Here is a 27,607-nt window from a genome sequence, read left to right as displayed (position 1 = left end):
ACACCACTCCACCACTCACTGCTGCTGTGTGTGAAGACTGAAGGAGAGGAGGACCCGACCACCGCTGTGCCCGACAATGTGAGTACACCCACCGCCAACCGCATACTACCACCCACCATCTACCCACCCACCGCTCTAATATTGTTAGGGTTTATCAGGACTGCAGGTCTCCACTGGGCTGCAGAATACATGCAGAATACATGCTGTATGTACAGTATCCAGTCTCTCAGAGAAGGAGTGCTGATCTAGGATCAGGTCCCTCCGGTGTATATATAATCTTAGTCGTTATGATCCAAAGGGCAAAACTGTTCCTAGATCAGCACTCCTTATCCTGATACTCACAGCTCTGGCACAGAGGATTGATAGAAATAACAACACCTGTTGAATGACTATGTTGGGTAAACTCTTACATAAAAGCATTCCAAAAGGGTTCTTCGGCTGTCCCCATAGGAGAACCATTTGTGGTTCGAGGTAGAACTCTTTTGGGTTCCATGTAGAACCCTCTCTGTAAAGGGTTCTAACTGGAACAAAAAGGGTTCTACCTGGAACCAAAAATAGTTATTCAAAGTGTTCTCCTATGGGGACAGCTGAAGAACCCTTTCAGGTTCTAGATAGCACCTTTTTTCTAAGAGAAGAGGGCAATGTTCATATGTCTCTGTTGAGTGTTGCATGCATGGGTGGCATTCAGAATGATATGCTTCTGTAGATGTACTGTGGTGTTTCGTAACAGACTTGATAGACTATAGTGCAATTGCTTTTGTGTTTTTTTCTCTCTTGCTTCTCTTTTGCTCTTGAAATTCCCTCTGAACTGTGTTATTTGCATCAGAGCATTTGTTCTATTATAGTTAGCTTTATGTATTTAATTTTGTAGGCTATCTTTCCCCATTTTGATAAATCTTCAATATGTAAACACTGCAAAGAAACTTGCTGACATGCCTTAAGCATTTAGCCTGCATGGGTTATTTATCACAAGTTTCAGATTAGGCCACCACGGAAACAGATTATGAACCTCTTTTAGAAACGTTGTTTCCGTGGTGCTGCATGGGAAATCCTACACTAAAATACTTTCTTAATGCTAGTTTAGAGATGCAGATTTTGGAGTCTGGATAGGGCATAATGAACCAGCAAGTGTATCAGCAAGGTGATTAGGTTTATCACCACTAATAGAATTTTCTGTCAAGCAATCAAATAGAGCAGTAGACTGAGTCGGTCACACACACACACACACACACACACACACACACACACACACACACACACACACACACACACACACACACACACACACACACACACACACACACACACACACACACACACACACACACACACACACACACACACACACACCTGCATTAGAGCGGATTACAGGGGATTATGAGTAGCAGTGTTTACTGTGGTCAGTCAGGTGAAGAACACCTCTCTGTACTATATTAACCTCACTATGTTATCTATCTAATCAATAGATAAGAAATTACATCAACTCACAATATAAGTCTGTAGTATTTGTCATGCTGTTCTTGTGTTCAAACCAAATTGTATTGGTCGCGTACACAGTTTAGCAGGTGTTATGGCAGTTGCAGCGAAATGCTTATGTTCCTAGTTCATATCAATCAATGCAGTAAATGTCAAACAAGCACACAATAATCCAAAATAAAAATAAATGATAAAACATTTAGTGCAGTAGATACAGTACCAGTCAAAAGTTTGGACACACCTACTCATTCCAGGATTTTTCTTTATTTTTACTATTTTCTACATTGTAGAATAATAGTGAAGATATCAAAACTATGAAATAACACATATGGAATCATGTAGTAACCAAATAAGTGTTAAACAAATCAAAATATATTTTATATTTGAGATTCTTCAAAGTAGCCACCCTTTGCATTGATGACAGCTTTGCACACTATTGGCATTCTCTCAACCAGATTCATGAGGTAGTCACCTGGAATACATTAAATTAACAGGTGTGCCTTGTTAAAAGTTAATTTATGGAATGATTTCCTTCTTAATGTGTTTGAGCCAATCAGTTGTGTTGTGACAAGGCAGGGGTGGTATACAGAAGATAGCCCTATTTGGTAAAAGACCAAGTCCATATTATAGCAAGAACAGCTCAAATAATCAAAGAGAAACGACAGTCCATCATTACTTTAAGACATGAAGGTCAGTCAATTCGGAAAATGTGAAGAACTTCTAACGTTTCTTTATATTATATTATAAGTGCAGTCGCAAAAGTACCCGGTGGTAGCCGGCTAGTGATCGTGACTAAGGGGCAAAGTAGGGTACTGGGCAGAGGGCAGGATACTGGGCGGAGGTTGTCTAGTGGTGGCTGTTTAGCAGTCTGATGGCCTGCGGACAGAAGCTGTTTATCAGTCTGATGGCCTGGGGATAGAAGCTGTTTATCAGTCTCTTGGTCCCAGCTTTGATGCACCTGTATTGTCTCTGCCTTGAAGATGGAGGACCAGTACATGAAAATGTATGTACTCACTACTGTAAGTCGCTCTGGATAAGAGTGTCTGCTAAATGACTAAAATGTAAAGAATGTTTTTTAAAATGCTGGTGTGGTCAACAAGCCGTGTCTCAGGTGGCTGGGGTCCTTGATGATCTTCTTGGGCTTCCTGTGACACCGGGTGCTGTAGATGTCCTGGAGGTCAGGCAGTGTGCTTCCGTTGGGCTGACCGCACCACCCTCTGGAGAGCCCTGCGGTTGCGGACGGTGCAATTGCCGTTCCAGGCAGTGATACAGCCCGACAGGACACTCTCAATGGTGCATCTGTAGAAGTTCGTGAGGGTCTTAGGAGCCAAATGACGGTGTGAACGGACCATTTCAGGTCCTCAGTGATGTGCACACCGAGGAACTTTAAGCTTTTGACCCTCTCTCTAGATGTGGATGACGGCTTGTTCTCTTTGCTGTCTCCTGTAGTCCACGATCAGTTCCTCTGTTTTGTTGATGTTGAGGGAGAAGTTATTTTCCTGGCACCAGTCTGCCAAGGCACTCACCTCCTCCCTGTTGGCTGTCTTGTCGTTGTTGCTAATCAGGCCTACCACTGTTATGTCATCAGCAAACTTGAGTTGGAGACGTGCGTGGCCGCGCAGTCATGGGTGAACAGGGAGTACAGGAGGGGGCTGAGCGCACACCCCTGTGGGGCCCACGTGTTGAGGATCAGCGTGGCGGTGTTGTAGCCTTCACCACCTGGGGTTGGCCCGTCAGGATGTCCAGGACCCAATTTCTACACAGAGGGGTTCAGACCCAGGGCCCTGAGCTTAGTGATGAGCTTGGAGGGCATTACGGTGTTGAAGGCTGAGCTGTAGTCGATGAACAGCATTCTTACATACAGTGGGGAGAACAAGTATTTGATACACTGCCGATTTTGCAGGTTTTCCTACTTACAAAGCATGTAGAGGTCTGTAATTTTTATCATAGGTACACTTCAATTGTGAGAGATGGAATCTAAAACAAAAATCCAGAAAATCACATTGTATGATTTTTAAGTAATTAATTTGCATTTTATTGCATGACATAAGTATTTGATACATCACAAAAGCAGAACTTAATATTTGGTACAGAAACCTTTGTTTGCAATTACAGAGATCATACGTTTCCTGTAGGTCTTGACCAGGTTTGCACATACTGCAGCAGGGATTTTCGCCCACTCCTCCATACAGACCTTCTCCAGATCCTTCAGGTTTCGGGGCTGTCGCTGGGCAATACGGACTTTCAGCTCCCTCCAAAGATGTTCTATTGGGTTCAGGTCTGGAGACTGGCTAGGCCACTCCAGGACCTTGAGATGCTTCTTACAGAGCCACTCCTTAGTTGCCCGGGCTGTTTGTTTCGGGTCGTTGTCATGCTGGAAGACCCAGCCACGACCCATCTTCAATGCTCTTACTGAGGGAAGGAGGTTGTTGGCCAAGATCTCGCGATACATGGCCCCATCCATCCTCCCCTCAATACGGTGCAGTTGTCCTGTCCCCTTTGCAGAAAAGCATCCCCAAAGAATGATGTTTCCACCTCCATGCTTCACGGTTGGGATGGTGTTCTTGGGGTTGTTCTCATCCTTCTTCTTCCTCCAAACACAGCGAGTGGAGTTTAGACCAAAAAGCTATAATTTTGTCTCATCAGACCACATGACCTTCTCCCATTCCTCCTCTGGATCATCCAGATGGTCATTGGCAAACTTCAGACGGGCCTGGACATGCGCTGGCTTGAGCAGGGGGACCTTGCGTGCGCTGCAGGATTTTAATCCATGACGGCGTAGTGTGTTACTCATGGTTTTCTTTGAGACTGTGGTCCCAGCTCTCTTCAGGTCATTGACCAGGTCCTGCCGTGTAGTTCTGGGCTGATCCCTCACCTTCCTCATGATCATTGATGCCCCACGAGGTGAGATCTTGCATGGAGCCCCAGACCGAGGGTGATTGACCGTCATCTTGAACTTCTTCCATTTTCTAATAATTGCGCCAACAGTTGTTGCCTTCTCACCAAGCTGCTTGCCTATTGTCCTGTAGCCCATCCCAGCCTTGTGCAGGTCTACAATTTTATCCCTGATGTCCTTACACAGCTCTCTGGTCTTGGCCATTGCGGAGAGGTTGGAGTCTGTTTGATTGAGTGTGTGGACAGGTGTCTTTTATACAGGTAACGAGTTCAAACAGGTGCAGTTAATACAGGTAATGAGTGGAGAATAGGAGGGCTTCTTAAAGAAAAACTAACAGGTCTGTGAGAGCCGGAATTCTTACTGGTTGGTAGGTGATCAAATACTTATGTCATGCAATAAAATGCAAATTAATTACTTAAAAATCATACAATGTGATTTTCTGGATTTTTGTTTTAGATTCCGTCTCTCACAGTTGAAGTGTACCTATGATAAAAATTACAGACCTCTACATGCTTTGTAAGTAGGAAAACCTGCAGAATCTGCAGTGTATCAAATACTTGTTCTCCCCACTGTAGGTACTCCTCTTGTCCAGGTGGGATAGGGCAGTGTGCAGTGCAATGGCGATTGCGTCATCTGTGGATCTGTTGGGGCAGTATGCAAATTATAGTGGGTCTAGGTTGTCAGGTAAGATGGAGGTGATATGGTCCTTAACTAGCCTTTCAAAGCACTTTAATGATTACAGAAGTGATTGCTACGGAGCGATAGTCATTTAGTTCAGTTACCTTCGCTTTATTGGGTGCAGTAACGATGGTGGACATCTTGAAGCAAGTGGGGACAACAGACTTGGATAGTAAGACATTGAATATGTCCGTAAACACTTCAGCCAGCTGGACTTTGAGGACATGGCTTGGGATGCCGTATGGGCCGGAAGCCTTGCGAGGGTTAAAACGCTTAAATGTCTTACTCGCTTTAGCCACGGAGATTGGGAGCACACAGTCCTCGTGAGTGGCAGGGGCCCACGTCGGCGGCTCAGTGTTGTTTTCCTCGAAACAGGGCGAAGAAGGTGTTTAGTTTGTCTGGAAGCTAGGCGTCGGTGTCCGCAACGTGGCTGGCTTTCCCTTTATAATCTGTTATGCTAAATTGTGTGTGTGTGTGTGTGTGTGCACCTGCATGTAATCAGGTTCTTACCAGTGATTTGAGTTGGTGGGGATTAAGTGTATGGGACTGTTACTGAAGGTTGGGACAATAAAGTGGGACATTTGTCTGTTCCAGTTGTAAAATGGACGCTACAGAGTTCCGGAGGAGAGGGAAGGAGATGGTAGACCTGATAGCAGATTACCTGGAAAACATAGAGCAGAGGCCGGTGTACCCCGACGTGGAGCCTGGGTATCTGCGGTCCCTCATCCCTGAGGAGGCCCCTGAGGAGCCTGACACCTACGAAGACGTGGTCAAAGACATTGAGAGGGTCATCATGCCTGGGGTAGGTGGCTTAGATTATTATATTATCATAGATGAGGTGACTATTGATTGAAGGGTGATAACAGCTATAAAATGACGGTCACACTTTACTTGAAGGTGGCATACATACGGCATTCATAACTTGCTCTAGGTCAGGTACTCTGTTATTGGAGATCCGCTATCTCCCAGATTTCATCAGTGAAAAGTTCATAATTAAATATTATAATATTGATGATACCAATGGGCTGTTTACCCAGTGGCATCCGGCTGCATTGAACGATCACGAGAACATACACAACACTCAATACACACACAGTCACCCAACCGCTAACCCTGTGCTGCTCCCAACCTCTTACATGGCAGTAAGAATAAACATCTCCACTCTACAATGGATAAATAAAGATTTATTTCAAGAGATTATTAAATATATTGAATAAATGTGTTATAAAGGTTGTTATTAATCATACTGCAATACTCATTAAGGTGTTATGACAGGATTCATAAAGGTGTTGTGAATCTCTTATGCATACTTCATTATGAATAGGTGGTGCATATGGAATTAAATATTTTTCTAGGAAAAAGGAGGGGTGGCATTATCACTATCTGTATCAACTTCCGGTCTGTTGACTGTTGTTTAGTAATCATTCAGAATATGTATAGTAAGGAGCTTCAGTGTTGAAAGTTTTGTCAACGAGACAAAGTGTTCCATTGTACTTTGTTGTTTGTGCTGAGCAATCAGTTAATGAAAGCTCACGTTAACTGTATATGACACGTATCAGCTATAGAGTTGTTTTTACAAATGGTTGTAAAATGCTCTGCATTCTGTGGCCTTTCACATGGCAAAGATTTTAATGAATGATTAACCTCACAACAATAACCTCACCACCAGTTTCAATCTATCTGCCCCCTACTCCCAACCCAAACCCTTTCCTTAGCTGTAACATGAAAGCCGTTATTCCATTATCAATCTGACCCTCTAAAACATGTTTTTTTCCTCTACCACCTCTGCTTTTAACAGTGTGGAATAAGCCCAGTTAGTCTAATGAATGACTCACCATGGGAAAAGCATGTAAGGGAGACAGACAGGGACACTGGCAGCCTCTTGCTTGGTGCCCCACACACACACAAGACTGGAATTCAGCCTGGAGCAGTTTATCGGGTTAACTGCCTTGCTCAAGGGCTAGAGCAGTTTAGGGGTTAAGTGCATTGCTCAAGGGCTCAGTGGCACCACGGCAAGACATGGTAGAGGAAGGCCCTAAACATTGCCAAAGACTCCAGCCACCCTAGTCATAAACTGTTCTCTCTGCTACCGCACGGCAAGCGATAGCGGAGTGCCAAGTCTCGGTCCAAAAGGCTTCTTAACAGCTTCTACCCCCAAGCCATAAGACTCCTGAACAGCTAATCAAATGGCTACCCGGACTATTTGCTATTCTCTGTTTATTATCTATATCATAGTCACTTTACCTCTACCCACATGTACATATTACCTCAATTACCTCGGCTAACCTGTGCCCCCGCACATTGGCTCTGTACCGGTACCCAGTGGCGTAAAGTACTTAAGTAAAAATACTTGAAAGTACTACTTAAGTAGTATTTTTTTGGGTATCTTTACTTTACTTTACTATTTACATTTTTGACAACTTTTACTTTTACTTCACTACATTCCTAAAGGAAATTATATACTTTTTACTCCATACATTTTCCCTGACACCCAAAAGTACTCATTACATTTTGAATGCTTAGCAGGACAGGAAAATATTCTAATTCACACACTTATCAAGAGAACATCCCTGGTCATCCCTACTGCCTCTGATCTGGCGGACTCACTAAACACATGCTTCGTTTGTAAATGATGTCTGAGTGCTGGAGTGTGCCCCTGGCTATCCGTAAATAAATAAAAAAGAAAAGAAAATGGTGCCGTCTGGTTTGCTTAATATAAGGAATTTGAAATGATTTATACTTTCACTTTGACTTTTGATACTTAAGTATATTTGAGCAATTACATTTACTTTTGATACTTAAGTATATATAAAATAAAATAAAATACTTTTAGACTTTTACTCAAGTAGTATTTTACTGGGTGACTTTCACTTTTACTTGAGTCATTTTCTATTAAGGTATCTTTACTTTTATTCAAGTATGACAATTGGGTACTTTTTCCACCGCTGCCGGTACCCCCTATATATAGCCTGGCTACTGTTATTTTACTGCTACTAATTAATTATTTGTTATTTTTCTATTTTTCTTCTTTATTTAGTTTTACTTACCTATTTTTTACTTAACACTTATTTTTCTTAAAACTGCATTGTTGGTTAATGGCTTGTAAGTAAGCATTTCACTGTAAGGTCTACACCTGTTGTATTCGGCGCATGTAACCTCTAGGCTACCTGACACGACTCTTCCTCTGTGTTTAGGTGACCCACTGGCACAGCCCGTACTTCTATGCCTACTTCCCCACGGCTAACTCCTTCCCGGCCATGCTGGCAGACATGCTGTCTGGAGCAATTGGTTGCATCGGATTCTCCTGGGTATGTATGACCTTGTCATCTGTTTCTGTCACCCTCTCTCTTTCTTTTGAATGTGATTTTTATCTTTTATTTTTTATTTAACTAGGCAAGTCAGTTAAGAACAAATTCTTATTTACAATGACGGCCTACACAGGCCAAACCCGGACGACGCTGGGCCAATTGTGCGCCGCCCTATGGGACTCCCAATCACGGCCGGTTGTGATACAGCCTGGAATCCAACCAGGGGGTCTGTAGTGACGCCTCGAGCACTGAGATGCAGTGCCTTAGACCGCTGCGCCACTCGGGAGCAGTATCACAGTATCACAGTATCACTATTGAACAGTATCACTATTTTAAGACATTAAAGGGTTAGTTCACCCAAATTACAAAATGACACATCGGCTTCCTTACCCTGTAAGCAGATTATGGACAAGGTATGACAGAAATCCATGCTTTGGTTTAGATTCCATGGCACTGTTTCCACATTTTAACGTTTTAGCATTTGTGGCACAAATCCCATTCAATTCATTGGACCGATATTAGCATTTTTCGCGCATCATGTCCAAATGGTGTGGTAACTCCACGGTACTGTAGGCTGCCAGTCCGGCATGTACAGAGCTGTGTGTTGACCCTGTCTCTAACCCCATGTTACTATAGGCTGCCAGCCCGGCGTGTACAGAGCTGGAGACAGTCATGATGGACTGGCTTGGGAAGATGCTCAAGCTGCCAGAGGACTTCATTGCCGGGACACATGGACAGGGAGGAGGCGTCATCCAGGTATGGTAAAACTACCCACCATTTCTTTGGGGTTAGACAATGCATTGGTTTTATTTACACAGTTGTATTGCTGCATTGCCACAGCATACTTTAAAATACATTTAATTACTCAATTAATGAATTTAAATGAAACATTTAATGGGATATTTGTCATAGTCATATTTCAAGTAAGGATAGCCAAGTCAATATAATTCAAATATTTGTACAGAACACATGGCATTCACAATAGTGTCAATACCATATTTATCCACAGTCCGTGCCACTTTGCCTTTGAAAACAATGCAGGTGTTAGGAAAATAGAAGAAGCAATTGACTGCTCCCAATTCTGTCGCTGCCAGCAATTTGTCTGTCATATTTTGTGTTGTTCTTTTTCGCCTCACAACACCAGATACACAGCAGGAAATTGCCTTTTAATATGTCAGGCAAAGATGGGCTAGTGTGTGTGTGTTTGTTGGGGGTGTGGGTACTTATTTTGTGTGGTGAAGCGTTCAGCGTTCATTTATTGTTGTGGATACAGCAGAGCAGCTGAGGTGAATGTCTCAGCCAGGGATGAGATAGGAGAGTTGGCTGAGAGAGAGAGAGATCATTTCATGGCCCTTTATTGAAGCCATCGAGGAGCATGGCTCATCCTAGGGGTGTTTTGTTTGTGGCTGTGGTTTTAAGTGCCCTTCACTATGGCAACAAATAGGCCTCCTCTCACTTGTTGCCAGCCTAATGAGAGCTGTGACAAGTTGCAGGCATCATTTAGGAGCAGTTTTTTATTTATAGATTTTTTAGCAGACGCTCTTATCCAGAGCGACTTACAGTTAGTGAGTTCATACATTTTCATACTGGCCCCCCGTGGGAAACGAACCCACAACCCTGGCGTTGCAAGCGCCATGCTCTACCAACTGAGCTACAGGGTACTGTAGCTAATGAGTGAGATTTGTGTTTATGATTGCGAGTGAAATTATAATACTGTCAAATCAAATTGTATTCGTTACATGCTTCGTAAACAACGTGTGGACTAACAGTGGAATGCTTACTTACGGGCCCAACAATGCAGAGTGAAAGAAAATAGAGAAATAATTGAAAAATAAAGCATGTAATAATAAAAGTAATAACAGATACACAATGAGAAACAATAACTTGGCTATATAATGTACACGGGGTACCAGTAGTGAGTCGATGTGCAGGGGTACAAGGTACAGTGGGGAAAAAAAGTATTTAGTCAGCCACCAATTGTGCAAGTTCTCCCACTTAAGAAGATGAGAGAGGCCTGTAATTTTCATCATAGGTACACGTCAACTATGACAGACAATATGAGAAAGAAAAATCCAGAAAATCACATTGTAGGATTTTTAATGAATTTATTTGCAAATTATGGTGGAAAATAAGTATTTGGTCAATAACAAAAGTTTCTCAATACTTTGTTATATACCCTTTGTTGGCAATGACACAGGTCAAACGTTTTCTGTAAGTCTTCACAAGGTTTTCACACACTGTTGCTGGTATTTTAGCCCATTCCTCCATGCAGATCTCCTCTAGAGCAGTGATGTTTTGGGGCTGTCGCTGGGCAACACGGACTTTCAACTCCCTCCAAAGATTTTCTATGGGGTTGAAATCTGGAGACTGGCTAGGCCACTCCAGGACCTTGAAATGCTTCTTACGAAGCCACTCCTTCGTTGCCCGGGCGGTGTGTTTGGGATCATTGTCATGCTGAAAGACCCAGCCACGTTTCATCTTCAATGCCCTTGCTGATGGAAGGAGGTTTTCACTCAAAATCTCACAATACATGGCCCCATTCATTCTTTCCTTTACACGGATCAGTCGTCCTGGTCCCTTTGCAGAAAAACAGCCCCAAAGCATGATGTTTCCACCCCCATGCTTCACAGTAGGTATGGTGTTCTTTGGATGCAACTCAGCATTCTTTGTCCTCCAAACACGACGAGTTGAATTTTTACCAAAAAGTTATATTTTGGTTTCATCTGACCATATGACATTCTCCCAATCCTCTTCTGGATCATCCAAATGCACTCTAGCAAACTTCAGACGGGCCTGGACATGTACTGGCTTAAGCAGGGGAACACGTCTGGCACTGCAGGATTTGAGTCCCTGGCGGCGTAGTGTGTTACTGATGGTAGGCTTTGTTACTTTGGTCCCAGCTCTCTGCAGGTCATTCACTAGGTCCCCCCGTGTGGTTCTGGGATTTTTTGCTCACCGTTCTTGTGATCATTTTGACCCCACAGGGTGAGATCTTGCGTGGAGCCCCAGATCGAGGGAGATTATCAGTGGTCTTGTATGTCTTCCATTTCCTAATAATTGCTCCCACAGTTGATTTCTTCAAACCAAGCTGCTTACCTATTGCAGATTCAGTCTTCCCAGCCTGGTGCAGGTCTACAATTTTGTTTCTGGTGTCCTTTGACAGCTCTTTGGTCTTGGCCATAGTGGAGTTTGGAGTGTGACTGTTTGAGGTTGTGGACAGGTGTCTTTTATACTGATAACAAGTTCAAACAGGTGCCATTAATACAGGTAATGAGTGGAGGACAGAGGAGCCTCTTAAAGAAGAAGTTACAGGTCTGTGAGAGCCAGAAATCTGTCATAGTTGACGTTGACCTATAATGAAAATTACAGGCCTCTCTCATCTTTTTAAGTGGGAGAACTTGCACAATTGGTGGCTGACTAAATACTTTTTTCCCCCACTGTAATTAAAGTAGATATGTACATATAACTAGGAATAAAGTGACAGATAGTAAACAATAGAAGCAGTGTATGTGATGAGTCAAAGAAGTTAGTGCAGAAAGGGTCAATGCAGATAGACCGGGTAGCTGTTTTGTTAACTATTTAACTCATTATTTAGCAGTCTTATGGCTTGGGGGTAGAAGCTGTTCAGGGTCCTGTTGGTTCCAGACTTGGTGCATCGGTACCGCTTGCCATGCGGTAGCAGAGACAACAGTCTATAACTTGGGTGGCTGGAGTCTTTGACAATTCTTAGGGCCTTCCTCTGACACCAACTGGTATAGAGGTCTTGGATGGCAGAAAGCTCGGTCCCAGTGATGTACTGGGCCGTACGCATTACCCTTTGTAGCATCTTGTGGTCGGATGCCAAGCAGTTGCCATACCAAGCGGTGATACAGCCAGTCAAGATGCTCTCAATGGTGTAGCTGTAGAACTTTTTGAGGATATGAGGACTTATGACAAATCTTTCAACAACATTATTTGGGTATGAGTTAACAGAATGTGGACAGTTACTTTAATCCTTGTATTTGAAGAGATTAATTGTTTGTTCCATTGACCATGCTCAGGTAGGGGGTGTGTCAATCAAGCTGCGTTCGGGAGTGCCAATTATGCTGTGAAATGTGTATCCTGGCTTTTAATGCTTTAGGCATGGTTCTACAATATTATTTAAAAGTGTATAGGCTAATTATGTAATGTCAAATATATTACCTCAAGATGGTCATGATGATTTGTAGCCTACGTTCATGTAGGCTTTATTTATTAAACATGTTGATTTATGATTGCTATCCTATTTAATACCTGTCATTAATCTACTAGACAGACAGACAGGGTTAAGGTTGGAATACTGTCTGCTGCCATGCAGACATGATCGAGGCCTGGTTTAGGCTGTTTGAGAGTGCAGCGTTAAGTTTAGGTCTATTGTCTGTTTATCCCCACTTTCTGTTCCTCTCTTCATCGACCTGTATGATATTTTTGTTGTACATATTTTGTAGGCCTGCATAGTGTACCGTTTTGCCGGCTTTATTTTGTACTCCCTGTAAATAGACTAAACACGCTCATCCTGAGTTTTACACCGTACCAACTTGTCTGCCGCCTCCTTCCTGAAGCCTCCACCGCCAGAGCGCCACTTCACACCGGTGTAAAAATCAGGATGGATTGATTTACGTCATCAAACTTGATATCTCCAATAGTTCAGGAGTCATGCTCAATATTTATAATCTGAACATTTGTTTTGCCGCATACAATTTCCTAAATAATAGTTGTACAATGACTTGCTGCTGTCTGTGACATATCAGTTATTTTCAGTCATTAAGGTGTGGACATTATAGTCAACAGGCAGGCTAGCAGATAGGACCAAAGGAGATTCTAACAGCACAACAAGTTGACTCAATAGGCATTGATGATGCTTAGAGTGGCTGTGCATATGAATAGCCTCAGCAAAGAACAAGAGTTCTTTGAAAACCATCAGGTTTGTATGGAGCAGATTTTACATGTAAAGTACGTTTTTTTATCAAACATTTTGCACTGAGTAGCTGATCTAACCAGACTTCCAGACCGTTTCTCTGGGCCCTCCCTATGACACCAGAGGAGGTACATGTTGCAAGGCCTACTGGTTCGACTGAAGTAATCGAAAGTCACCCCACTTACCTTCCTCTGTCTTTCTGTAGGGTACGGCCAGTGAGGCGACTCTGGTGGCTCTCCTAGCTGCCCGCTCCAGGGCGGTCAGAATGATCCTGGCCAGTGACCCACAGCGTCCAGAGACTGACATCACCTCCAAATTGGTGGCCTACTCCTCCGACCAGGTCAGGCTTCTACTCTTACTCCTGCTAATCCTACTCCTACCCTGAACAGGTCAGGCCACAAAACCAGATGAGCACTTTAGAGCACTTTAACCCAATGAGTCCCAACGTAATGCTGGTGCGTTTTGGACTTCTAATTTATCTATTGGTTAACAATGTTAACCAATAGATAAAGAGGAAATAATTCCCAAAATAATTAAAAGAAAAAACAAACATACTGGCGCCAGTAAATGTTTGTTTTTTCTCTTTATAATTTTGGGTATTAGTTCCTCTTTATCTATTGTTTAAGATAATATACTGTATATCACCTCTCCTTTCATTTCTGGTCATTAATTTCACCTGTCACTGCTGTGCACCTGTGCACCCTGAAGAAGGCCTGTGAGCCGCAACGCGTTGGTGCTTCAGGAAACAAAGGAAAGGAGGGGTGCTCAACAACAATGACAAAAATCATGAGTAGGTGTCACGATCGTCGGGAACAGAGGAGGACCAAGGCGCAGCGTTGAAGGCAAACATACTCTTTATTAGTGAATAACCAAACAAAACAACAAAAACGATAACGTGACATCCACGGTCTAAACACAAACCACACTGGAACAAGATCCCACAACCACTGTGGGAAAACAGCCTGTCTAAATATGGTTCCCAATCAGAGACAACCAGCAACAGCTGACACTCGTTGCCTCTGATTGGGAACCACTCTGGCCAACCTAGAAATACAACTACTAGAAAAACAAATGAAACTCACACCCTGGCTCAACATACAAGTGTCCCCAGAGCCAGGGCGTGACAGTAGGGCTTACAAAGCAGGGTTCTTCAATTCCGGTCCTGGAGGGCCGAGACACCTCTGTTTTTCATCCTCTCCTTCTAATCAGGGGCTAATTCAGACCTGGGACACCAGGTGAGTGCAATTAACTACCAGGTAGAAATAAAAAACATAAGTGTTTCGGCCCTCCAGGACCGGAATTGAAGAACCCTGGCCTAGAGGCCCATTGAGACACAACAATATAAAACAATTATAATGATAATATGTTTCAAGGTAAATGGTCAATTATAGCATAAAATAATACTAATGATAAGATAAATAATGTCTCGTTAATCAATGCTTCATTAATTTTAGCACTACAAATGTAATATACTGTACATGCTCAATTGCACATTATTTATCTTATTATTAGTATTATTTTGTGCTATAATTTGCCATTTACCTTGAAACATATTATCATTATTATTTTCCTACCTTGTGTCTCAATGGGCCACTAGGCTATAAATAGTGCAATGGTCAGGTCACTCTGAGGAAGACGTCAGCTTGACTTCAAAATGTCAGTCACCTGTTCGCATCCTGTTCAATGGATTAAAGTGAGCTAAAATAAATAAATCTCTGCTTTTTTTGTTGCGTGCTCCAACTCCTTTCTGCCTTGAATTAGTCATTTTGGACGTTTCTCTTGGTAAGCCCTTCTCATGATATGGGTCTGTTTGTCAGGCAGCACAGTCATGCTAGCTCTGCTCTGTTGACCTGAGCAGGATGAGATTAGATTATGGATCTGCCCAGAGGACAACACTGCCCTTTATGGGGAAGAGGATAACAGCCCTTTTCTCCAGAAGTGACGTTACACAGTACAACTGGTCCTTTAACGTCTTACTTGATGGACGGACTACATACATTATTTCATCTTTGGGTGAATGTACAGTACTATATGCCGAGATAGAATGATAATTTAGAATGGTGTAAAATAACCTGATCTGGCTTAGGTCTGGTGGCCGTGATGATGTTGGCTATCTTTAAGTCACCAAAATCATTATCTCTCTTTGGGCTGTGATCAAATAAAATTGTATTTGTCACATGTGCCGAATACAACAGGTAGATACCTTACCGTGAAATGCTTACTTACAAGCCCTTAACCAACAATGCAGTTCAAGAAATAGAGTTAAGAAAAGATTTACTAAATAAACTAAAGTAAAAAATAAAATAACAATAACGAGGCTATATAGAGGGGGTACCGGTACCGAGTCAATGTGCAGGGGTACAGGTTAGTCGAGGTAATTTGTACATGTAGGAAGGGGTAAAGTGACTATGCATAGATAATAAACAGCGAGTAGCAGCAGTGTAAAAACAAAGGGGGGGTCAATGGAAATAGTCTGGGTGGCCATTTGATTTATTGTTCAGCAGTCTTATGGCTTGGGGGTAGAAGCTGTTAAGGAGCCTTTTGTACCTAGACTAGGCGCTCCGGTACCGCTTGCTGTGCGGTAGCAGAGAGAACAGTCTATGACTTGGGTGACTTGAGGGAAAATGTTGGGCCTTCCTCTGACACCGCCTAGTATATAGGTCCTGGATGGCAGGAAGCTTGGCCCCAGTGATGAACTGGGCTGTACGCACTACCCTCTGTAGCGCCTTACGGTCGGATGCCGAGCAGTTGCCATACCAGGTGGTGATGCAACCGGTCAGGATGCTCTCGATGGTGCAGCTGTAGAACGTTTTTAGGATCTGGGGACCCATGCCAAATCTTTTCAATCTCCTGAGGGGGAAAGGTGTTGTTGTGTCCTCTTCACGACTTTCTTGGTGTGTTTGAACCATGATAGTTTGTTGGTGATGTGGACACCAAGGAACTTGAAACTCTCGACCCGCTCCACTACAGCCCCATTGATGTGAATGGTGGCGTGTTCGGCCCTCCTTTTCCTGTAGTCCACGATCATCTCCCTTGTCTTGCTCACATTGAGGGAGAGGTTGTTGTCCTGGCACGATGTTGTTGGCTATCTTGGGAGCTCTACTCTCTTGAAGTGACCTACATGTATATAATCTACTCTCTTTGGGTTGGGACATAGGGACATCACCTGTGTTAACTCTACTCTCTTTGAACAGGCTCATTGCTCGGTGGAACGAGCAGGTATGATTGCCGGAGTGAGGATGAAGAAGATTCCAACGGAGCAGTCAGACAAGTATGCTGTCCAGGGAGAGACCCTCCGGAGAATGATACAGGAAGACAAGGCTGCAGGACTCATCCCCTTCTACGTAAGAACAGAACACACTCATCCCCTTCTATGTAAGAACAGAACACTCATCCCCTTCTGTGTAAGAACAGAACACTCATCCCCTTCTATGTAAGAACAGAACACTCATCCCCTTCTATGTAAGAACAGAACACTCATTCCCTTCTATGGAAGAACAGAACACTAATTCCCTTCTATGTAAGAACAGAACACTAATTCCCTTCTATGTAAGAACAGAACACTCATTCCCTTCTATGTAAGAACAGAACACTCATCCCCTTCTATGTAAGAACAGAACACTCATCCCCTTCTATGTAAGAACAGAACACTCATCCCCTTCTATGTAAGAACAGAACACTCATTCCCTTCTATGGAAGAACAGAACACTAATTCCCTTCTATGTAAGAACAGAACACTAATTCCCTTCTATGTAAGAACAGAACACTCATTCCCTTCTATGTAAGAACAGAACACTCATCCCCTTCTATGTAAGAACAGAACACTCATTCCCTTCTATGTAAGAACAGAACACTCATCCCCTTCTATGTAAGAACAGAACACTCATCCCCTTCTATGGAAGAACAGAACACTCATTCCCTTCTATGGAAGAACAGAACACTCATTCCCTTCTATGGAAGAACAGAACACTCATTCCCTTCTATGGAAGAACAGAACACTCATTCCCTTCTATGGAAGAACAGAACACTCATTCCCTTCTATGGAAGAACAGAACACACGTCCATTTACATGGACAAGCTTCAAGGCAGCAGATTGGCAGTTAGAATAGACACATTCATTCTCCCCTCATTATAAAGAATATGCCACAATCAATTGTCCAGTCAATAGTCAATCAGAAATAACCAATAGTCCAATACAGTCCACAAACACACGCTTATGAATATAATGTAAAGTACTGTATGTTTCCAGAAAGAACAGTGCGTAGAGAAACAACAGTCTAGCCCTAGAACCCACACAGACTCACAGTGGCAACAGTTGAACGGTGAATTACATATTTCCCCCCATCTTCCTCTCCCTGTCCAATGCTGTTTGTGTGTACCAAATAAAATAAAATAAAATTAAATTGTATTTGTCATATGCGCCGAATACAACAGGTGTAGACCTTACAGTGAAATGCTTACTTACAAGCCCTTAACCAACAATACAGTTTTAAGAAAGAATACCACAAAAAAATCACAAAAAAATACAATATAAAATAATACCATGCCATGAGGCCTCAATAGCAGCTAATGTTATTTGTAACAAACCAAATGAAACTGGATCTTGTTAACCCATGATAAAAGCCAGGAGATCAGTATCTATAAATGATTACTATACTGTCCTAGTCTGTCTCCCGACATACAAAGATATCCTAATCACAGTGTTTATCTGAATGGACAAATCTCTTTCTATGGCTGTCTTTAGAGGAGGAAATTACCGGCATGATTACCATAACGTTCAAGTATTATGGTGTTATATTTTCAGTTATGCTAGAGCCCTTTGTTAGACCATGATAATACACCTCACTCATTGTTATCATAATGATGATACTTTCTGAGTTGTTGATTTTTGTTCTTTCATTTAGTTCTGTGCTACTCTTGGGACCACTCCCTCATGTGCATTTGATCACATTACTGAACTTGGGCCCATATGTAAGTACGATTCTCAAATCATTATTAACATATTCCTAAAAGCTGTCTATTAGCACTGACACATGGTTGTAGACTGCTAACGCCATAGAAATCTACTGCACAGCCATGTCTCAGGACCAGCTCTATATGTTTCTATACTACTGTTCCTACGCATTTGTATTTTTGTCTCAGGTAATGCAGAGAAAATCTGGATGCACATTGATGCTGCATATGCTGGGAGTTCCTTTATCTGTCCTGAATTCAGACCCCTGTTGAACGGCATTGAGGTTAGTAAACCACACACACACACAGTCACACACACACAGTCTTGTACAACTAACCACACACACACACAGACACACACGTATGTCTTTGTTTAACTTCCAGTTAAATTGCCAGTGAACATACTTGCTTACACAAGTAGCTAAGTGCAATATATTTATTTCATCATAGTATTTACACCCATTATGATTTGTGTTTGATAATAACTTAATTTGACTGTCAAGAAGGAAGTGTGCTAGAATGAGTAATATGCCAAAAAATCGGTAGGAAATTAGAAAAGCATCAGTTGGCCTTTTGAATAGCATGCTTCTCTACAACCGAGCGGAGTCGAGTGGAGCGCCACACTGAGAGCACAGATAAGGCTAAAGTAATTTCCTCAGGCATCATCAGACCTTTAGATAAAACCCTGCTGCTCTCCTCGTCAAAGAAATATCACTGTTTATTAGCGACACAAGTTCAAATAATGTTGGAGAGAGGGGGTGGGGGTGGGGGGGGGGGGCAGGGATGTAGTAGAGGAGCCGGTCACGCACAAACACACACACACACACACACACACAAACACACACACACACGCCTGAATGACAGGCAGTCAGGCACACCGGCTCCCTCTGCAGCTGAGGCTGGTTGCTAGGATATCAGTGATAGGCAGCCTCCTGCATCTGTCAGCATGGTAACAACTGGGCACGAGCCCCTCTGATTGATATTGTCTCCTATTGCTGCCTGCTTTTATTGGATCTGTGAAGGCAGATGGGAAGGATATTAGAAAAGCAGTGATAGAGAGCAAATAAATGAGACTGGAGATTTCTCTCTTTGAGAAACCAAGATGGTGACAATAGAGTTATTGTGCAGGATGCTCTATTTAGCATTTCAAATAAAGGTTGCCTAGGTGTTAGATATGCTGCATACGCCATATATTTGAAGCCATTCTATTGAAATATTGTTATCTGTTGTGGTAGTAGGCCAGCTGCAGTCAGCGCAAACCTAGTGATGGCAGCAAGGGGCTTTGACAAGTCAAATATATTCTAAGACCACTGTTTTCCTACAATTAAATGAAGGAAAAAAATTGTTTGTGTATTAAGAAGGTGACCTGTACATTTGGGTCAAAATCATCTGATTGAAAGGCTTGAACTCTTTTATCTCTTTCAGTTTGCAGACTCTTTCAATTTCAACCCACACAAATGGCTGTTAGTCAACTTTGACTGCTCTACAATGTGGTAAGTTATCAAGTGATTGACAGTCGGCCTTTGTATAAACATTGTTTTATTATTGAACAGGTTGTTTTATCTGACCAGGGGGACAGTCTGTAAGATTCCCTGCTGGTCATTTAAATAAAAACGTAAAACTACCTTAAGTAAAATCTTTATTTTTATCATATACATTTTTTTACATTGTTTTTGTATGACCCATTTGTTTCTTTTCTGTTCTATGGGGGAGAGGGGAGCGGCTTCACCATGGTTTTTAATTTAGCAAAAAAGTACAAACATTTTAAAAATCTAAACTGCCTTATGAGCTCATCACAACACTGTGCAACTGTATACATGTCTATAACCTAAAATCTAAGGTTGTACTATGCTCCCCATCCTTAGTTACACTGTTGCTTAATGTGGCTATTGACTACACCACTCTACAATAGGCCGTCATAACAACGTCACCTCCAGAGGCGCTATCTGTACACCTAAAGCATTCCTTAAACAGAGTGGGTGGGAGTAGGCATCCCATCTGCCCTCTCGCTCATCACCCCACAAACAACTCCAACATTTCTTGTTGATAGAACGCTCAATGCCCTCTTCCATCCCCGGTGGGTTGCCATGACAAAGTCAGTTAACAAAGGAAATGACTTATGTAAAGAGAGACTTATGTAGTCTGCTCAGAAATAGCTGTCTGCTTCTTTTTTATGACGCTATAGTGTATTTTAGTAACTGGAACAAAGTTACAATTACTTGTAGCATCTCAGTTTATGAATGGTAGTATGGTATTCAGAAAGAAAGGAGGACAAAGGTACTCTTCATCAAATTAATTCAAATGCCTTTATTTGTATGTCATGTTCAATGGAAACAACGTTTAAAAACTCTGACGAGTTTCGGCTGCATGGCCTTTTTTTTCTGGTAGTATGGTATTATTGGTTTATAACAATTTGTAACAATACGTCAGGTGAATGTGTTACTGAGAAACCCTGGTATCACTTATGATCTTACTTCCTTATTTCATGCTCAACTGGTTGTGAAAACAGAATTCTTTCAACTCATTCTCAGAGACTAAATCTAGAGCACAAGTTGTGCCAAGTCATTGTTTACAAAACATTATTTCTGCTGCCTGCTGCAGTGTCATCCCTGTAGGGTGTCCCCTTAGACCATTGTCACTTTATAATACAATACAACTTTATTGTTCAATATGAAGTTAACAAAAATATTATATACTTCAATAAAATAGAGATTATTATTTTGTAAGACTTCATGTAACACTGAACAACTTCTGTATGTGGGGGAGCCTGTTTTCTGTGCTTTTCTTTAAAAAAGCCTTGCCCTTTAGCCTACCCTTCTGTATTCTGTGGGAGCTCTCAGAGGGTAACAGTGTTTAAGTGTTTCAATGTCTGTCCATAGGGTGAGGAAAAGATCTGATCTCATTGGGGCCTTCAAGATGGATCCTCTATACCTGAAACATGATCATCAAGAGTCAGGTAGATATTTTTACATTGACAATAGTCTATATTGACATAACTTTTTTGTTTTATTCCCAATCTATTAGGTTTAAATGTGGTAAATCTAGCAATAGTCTCTTCAGTCTATGTACAGTATAGTGGTTTAATTTGATGAAGTGCAGATGATTCCTGGAGTCCCTGTAATGTAATGTGATGTGAATGGTGTTAGTGTGAGAGCCCAGTACGTCACATTAAGGATCTGAGGGTCTGTCGGGTTACTCACCTCACAATCCTGCTGGCTTTAAGCTTGATAATAAACCCAAGGTGGATAAACTAATACTCACCACCATAGCCCCATGTTTTATGTGGTTAGGAAGTTTGTGTGTGTGTGTGTACGCGTGGAAACGTGTGTGTGCACGCTTGTGTGTGTCTGCAAACGTGTGTGTGGGTGCATGTGTTCATGTAGTTGTACCGTATGTTTGTGTGTACTTGTGTTAGAGAGCTAATACAATAAGGCGTCCAAACGCTCACCTAATAACACGCCTTACACAATATGTGTCACTCTAAAACAATCCAATTCAATTACCGATGTCCCTCACGTCCTCCCAACAAAACATTGGCACTGTAATAGTCCAGTAATGGTCCTGTTGCATCGCTGCCTGCCAGTGTTAGCCAGCGACAGAGTGTCACCCATCTTAGATGCAGATTTAGGCTGTGTCCCAATTGGAACCCTATTCCTTGAATAGTGCACTACTTTGACCAGGGCCCATAGGACTCGGGTCAAAAGTAGTGCACTATGTAGGGAATAGGATGCCATTTGGAACGCAACTGTACACAACACAAATGTCTGCCTCTGCCAGGCTGCAGCTGTGCCTGAAGCCTCCTCTTTAAATGGACTGACAGAAAGACAAAAGACTCGCCGACCTCTCCTCACAGAGGGAGGCTGCTCAATCTGAACAGCTCCAGCTCAATGAAATTACAGGTTATTACTACTGCAACAGGGCTTTTCTACTTTATGTGGAGGCAGAGAGAGAGAGAGAGAGAGAGAGAGAGAGAGAGAGAGAGAGAGAGAGAGAGAGAGAGAGAGAGAGAGAGAGAGAGAGAGAGAGAGAGAGAGAGAGAGAGAGAGAGAGAGAGAGAGAGAGAGATGTATAAAGGTCAGCGATGGTAACAACATTCCATAATATGCTAATAATTATGGTATAGACACACAAGTGATGGACTACATTTAATTAAAATGTTGGCTGTGAATTGCTAATAGTATAATTACTCATCTGTTTATTTACAGGGCTGGTCACAGATTACAGGGTAAGCTGAATGGTTATCTATTATCATTATATTCTGTCTATGTGTAAGAGTGGCACTGGATGTCATATCAGATGAATTCACTCTGTTTGCTCCACTAACCCTAACCCCCTTATCCCCCTCTGCCTCACCCTATCTCCCCCTCTACCTCACCCTACCTCACCCTCACAGCACTGGCAGATTCCACTGGGCCGAAGGTTCCGCTCTCTCAAGATGTGGTTTGTGTTCCGGATGTATGGGCTCAAAGGCCTTCAGGACTACATCCGTAAGGTAACAGCAAAGCACAGAAACAGCTTTGGTTCCCTTCCCTTCCTCTGTCTCTGTCTGTCAATCAAATCAGCCTGGTCTGTGTCTGTCTAGCTCTACCAGTAAATGAAGCACAAGCAGCAGCAACACATAAGGCCTCCAGCCATACACTGAGCCATACTGCATTCATCTACTGTCTATATTAGATAGAAAAACTCCAGTAAAGCAGAGACATGTTTGTAATCAATTATATGTAGGCTACAGTTGTCTTTTTACAAAACAGTGCTATTCAACAATGACTACCGTAGCTCAGATGACATAGAAACGGAAATGTCTCTGTATGGGGCTTTTCCTATCATCTTGGTACAACAGCATACAGTTTCTGAATAGACATACGAATAGTAAGTTAATTATAGTGGACACACACGGACCATTAAACCTCATAGTGGTGGTGACCTATTGGCTGGGAATGAAGAAGTGGAGTGGTCAGCTAATAATCATAGTTAGAACCAGAGTTTTGGCCTCATTAATGAGTGAGTTGGCATTGGAGTTATTACTAATAGTCCTGTCCTGGCTGTTCTCACTCAGCCTTTGGTTACAAATACTGTACATCATCATGTACTACTGTGTAATTGTGATTACATGCAATGATACACGTTTCGATTCTCATTAAGCATTCAATGCCATACACAGGGTACTTTGATAATTAGTGAATGGATTACATGTTTAATCCTGTGGTGAATAAGAGTTTGAACAGGGTGAGCTGGAAGAGGACATGATATTTAGCTTGGAGCTTTCCCTCCAAGGAAGGTTGGACAGTTTGATGACTATTTCATGGTTATTTTCTTCAGATTTCTGGACATCTTCGTCCAAACATAAAAGTACATACTGACCTCGCCCAAAGGCCGGCAGATGGCTATACTGAGTTGTTTCATCTTACCGTCCAAAGGGAATCTATGCAACCGGCTATACACTTGTATCCCCAGTGGACCAGTTCGTACATAAAACATTCTCCATTCAGAATGCAAAGGCGTCGATTTCCTCCTTAACTTTATTTAATGGCGAGAAGGCCAAAAAAAAAACGGGGAAAATATGCATACTTTCTTTATGAAACAAAATTTTCCACCACCATGCTGGAGTGGCTAGACGCAATTCCTGGATGTTGCGTATCACGTTCAGCCAATCAGGTTGCAGCAGACTGTTGTTTACCATTGGTCTGAACACTGTAGGCAATGTCAGGAAGTAGCATTAGTCACCATTTTGTCACCACTAAATCAAGCTAAGGAGGAAATCAATGCCTTTGCAGCCTGAATGGAGAATGTTTTATGTACGAGCCGGTCCACGGGGGATACAAGTGTATAGCCGGCTGCATACTGTAGATCCTCTTTGGACAGTAAGATGAAATGACTCAATATCGCCATCTGCCAGCCTTTGGGCTAATACTGACCTTTTATGACTAGATTCATTGTCAAAGAACTTGTGCTTTTAATTTCCATACTAAAACTGAGATATCCCTGGTTGCGTGGGAATACTAAACAACAAGGCATTTTCTGTTAGATTCAGGAAGGTGTATGGATAGGGCTGTGTGCTTTAATGTTTATGTAGTATTTTCACATGTCTAATAGTTGTCATTACATTTTACATTTACGTCATTTAGCAAACGCTCTTATCCAGAGCGACTTACATGAGCAAGTAGGGTTAAGTGCCTTGCTCAAGGGCACATCGACAGATTTTTCACCTAGTCGGCTCGGGGATTAGAACCAGCGACCTTTCGGTTACTGGCACAATGCTCTTAACCACTAAGCTACCTGCCGCCCCTTTGGTTGAGCCTGGAGCCCTTCTCAAGGGTAAATGAACATTAAAGACAATGTAGCTACTATTCATAGTTTCAGCATTTGCTGGGGAAAAAAAGGTTTATTACAACAGCACCAACAGCCAGCTAGCTACCTGCTGTAAGGACAACAACCTCCAGGAAAAATGATTCATTCAAATTAAGTTACTAGGGTGCCACCTAGTGTCCATATCAAGAAGTTCACCTTAACCCATTTCCATCAGCAGCACCTCAGATTTGAGCGGAAGGCTGTCTAAGTATGAATGAATGACTGTCTCTCTGCTTTCACAGCATGTGGAGTTGGCCAAAGAGTTTGAGAGCCTGGTTCGCGCTGACCAGCGCTTTGAGATCAGCGCAGACGTCGTCTTGGGGCTGGTCTGCTTTAGACTAAAGGTAAGACAATTCAGCCAACTGTGAATGTTAGTTCAATACATGATCATCGAACGTTCAACGGACCGTCGTAAACTATCTTTGGACTTGACTAAAACTATTTATCTTTAGGTCTATGGTATATATTTTTTGTTGGCGTTTTTGCACCTATGCTTATTATGCATTGTACACACTGCCGGCATCCATTTCTTATTAGACTATTGTTACATCCCAAATGGCACACTATTCCCTATATAGTGCACTACTTTTGACCAGAGCCCTATAGGCTATATAGGTAATAGGGTGGTATTTGGGACAAAATCTATCAGACCTTTCCTCTTAAAAGGGCTCCAACGAGGTGAACGAGACCTTGCTGAAGAGGATCAACAATGGCAGGAAGATCCACCTGGTGCCGTGCCAGCTGTCTGGTCAGTTTGTGCTGCGCTTCGCCATCTGCGCCCGCACCACCGAGTCACGCCACGTCCGCGAGGCCTGGCGACTCATCACACAGCTGGCCAAAGAGGTGATGCAGGAGCTGCCTCATTGACCATCCACACTGACTAGACAGGCTGGGTTGGACCAGGTGCTGTATGTATCAAGCAGTATTTCAGAGTAACAGTTCAGGTCTAGGATCAGGTCCCCCCTGTCCATTCATTATAATCTAAAAGGCAAAATTGATCCTAGAAACTGATCTTAGATCAGCACTCCTACTCTGAGGCGCTTGATGAATATGGGCCCTAACCTGACCTGTCAATGGCCGGTATTCAAAAAACGTCTCAGAGTAGGAGTGTCCATGTTATCTTATTCCTTATGAAGTAAAAGGCTAAACTGATCCTAGTTCAGCACTCCTACTCTGAGATGCTGTATGAATACAGGCCTGGATCTCACTCAGTGGAGGCTGCTGAGGGGAGGACGGCTTATAATAATGGCTGAAACGGAGCAACTGGAATAGCATCAAACCATGTGTTTGATGTATTTGATACCATTCCACCGATTCCGCTCCAGTCATTACCACGAGCCCATCCTCCTCAATTAAGATGCCACCAACCTCCTGTGATCTCACTGTGTTTACATCATCAGCATACTGTAACTGCAGCCCTTTCTATCTGCTGTCTCGTCCCTTGTGTGTTTTGTGTGGCTGTATGTGAATCAGTGAATTTGTGTGGGTGAGTGTGAATAAATTAAAGGTGCGTATGTGGGTGAAGCAAATCATATCCAGATGTTAAGGTTTTGCTTGATAGGTTACTGTAGTGTAGGGTTTACTGACAATACACAAGCATGTGTTCTATGTAAAACCAGACTGACTCTGTTCTGCTGTGGAGCCCAAGAGTTCTGCTCTGACTCCACACCAGTGTGCTAAATGAGAGAGGACAGGCCAGGCTAGAGACGGGCAGCATCCCCCTCAGGGCTCTGTGTATGCCCCGCCTGCTCCTCCAACCCCTCTCCCCCTCACCCACCCTGCCCTGTCCCCTCTCAACCTTAATACTACTGTTCATCCGAATCACTTTAGAGAAGGCCAGCGCGCTAAAAATACAGGCAAGGACTTAGTATGAGTGGGCCTTTATCCTGCCTGAGGTTTATCCAGGCTCTGATCACTCAGCTGTGTTTACCTGCTCTAGTGGAGTGATTAGTAGAGGTATTCAATTCAGTCCAACATTATTTATCCCCTTAAGGGCAATTAAGAAAGGCACATATTGATTAAAACATTGGGGTAGTCTAGGTCCCTAAAACAAGATCGCACATTATACATTTTCATAATTCAAAAATGTTTACAATAGGGATGAATTTAAGAGTCAGAAAACATTGTATGGTTTGGCACCATTATACAGTATGTAGAGATATAAAAAGTTAGTGTCCCACTTGTCTGAAGTATTGCCTCCAAGGTTTGAGCTGTTCACTGTTTTCATGAAGCCAAAATAATAAGTACAGAAATGAACAGCAGGTTGAGAAAATGCCAAAGAGAGAAACAGGTGTCTTATACCAGAGAAACAGGTAGCTTATACCAGAGAAACAGGTATCTTATAACAGAGAAACAGGTATCGTACACCAGAGAAACCGGTATCTTATACCAGAGAAAAAGGTAGCTTATACCGGAGTTGGGGCCATTTCCATTTCAATTCAGTCAATTCTGAAAGTAAATTCAAATTCCAAAATGTTCTCATAGAGAAGCATTGAGAAAAAATTTTTGTTCCATAATGGACTGAATTGAAAAGGAATTGACCCCAACCCTGGTTCATACCCAGCTTTGTCCTGAACATCATAATAACCCATGAGACACATGATGAGACAAATAAGAGCTCTTATGGGAGCAACCGTTAAAACACTTACAGTAGGCCTTTGCACTGAAGTACATTAATAAAATATTCAGACAAGACAACAGCTAATGTCTCAGTTGATTTGAAGAGACACAAATACAATATGTCCTCCCAAGTCAAGTGTGCCTTTTGAATGAAGGATGGAGGGGTGTGCGTGTGTGTGTGTTTGTGTGTAGAATATGTGTAGTGGTCTCTAGTTGTCTCTTTTGTATCTGTGTTTACTTGATATAACCAGCACTTGGCTGACTTCTTCAGTCTCTGTAAACTTGATCAGCTTGTACCTGGCAATAAGGTGGTAGTGCAATCCTATCCTATCTGCCTCGTGGCATCATTGTACGGTCCTCTTTACACAACAAAATAAATGTGTTTGCAATGTG

At 42.5% G+C, this 27,607-nt stretch overlaps 1 protein-coding gene across 1 annotated transcript; it reads left to right on the top strand.

Annotated features, from left to right (window-relative positions):
• On the top strand, positions 1-27,607 carry LOC121570070 (aromatic-L-amino-acid decarboxylase-like). Its single transcript, XM_041881537.2, has 14 exons — positions 1-78; positions 5,645-5,852; positions 8,245-8,358; positions 8,995-9,114; positions 13,500-13,634; positions 16,489-16,638; positions 18,199-18,265; positions 18,437-18,531; positions 19,673-19,740; positions 21,127-21,203; positions 22,453-22,472; positions 22,641-22,739; positions 24,838-24,939; positions 25,262-27,607. The coding sequence occupies exons 2-14, from the start codon at positions 5,652-5,654 to the stop codon at positions 25,460-25,462; spliced, it is 1,449 nt and encodes a 482-aa protein (XP_041737471.2). The 5' UTR covers positions 1-78; positions 5,645-5,651; the 3' UTR covers positions 25,463-27,607.

The sequence above is a fragment of the Coregonus clupeaformis genome, chromosome 28, assembly GCF_020615455.1.
Source record: "Coregonus clupeaformis isolate EN_2021a chromosome 28, ASM2061545v1, whole genome shotgun sequence".
NCBI lineage: Eukaryota > Metazoa > Chordata > Actinopteri > Salmoniformes > Salmonidae > Coregonus > Coregonus clupeaformis.
This window is presented reverse-complemented; position numbering and strand designations above follow the sequence as displayed.

Excerpts from the sequence above, each read along its gene's own strand:
- LOC121570070 (XM_041881537.2), top strand. The coding sequence starts at position 5,652 with ATGGACGCTACAGAGTTCCGGAGGAGAGGGAAGGAGATGGTAGACCTG. Across the intron at positions 13,635-16,488 it reads TGGCCTACTCCTCCGACCAG|GCTCATTGCTCGGTGGAACG; the intron begins GTCAGGCTTCTA and ends CTCTTTGAACAG. Across the intron at positions 19,741-21,126 it reads TTTGACTGCTCTACAATGTG|GGTGAGGAAAAGATCTGATC; the intron begins GTAAGTTATCAA and ends GTCTGTCCATAG.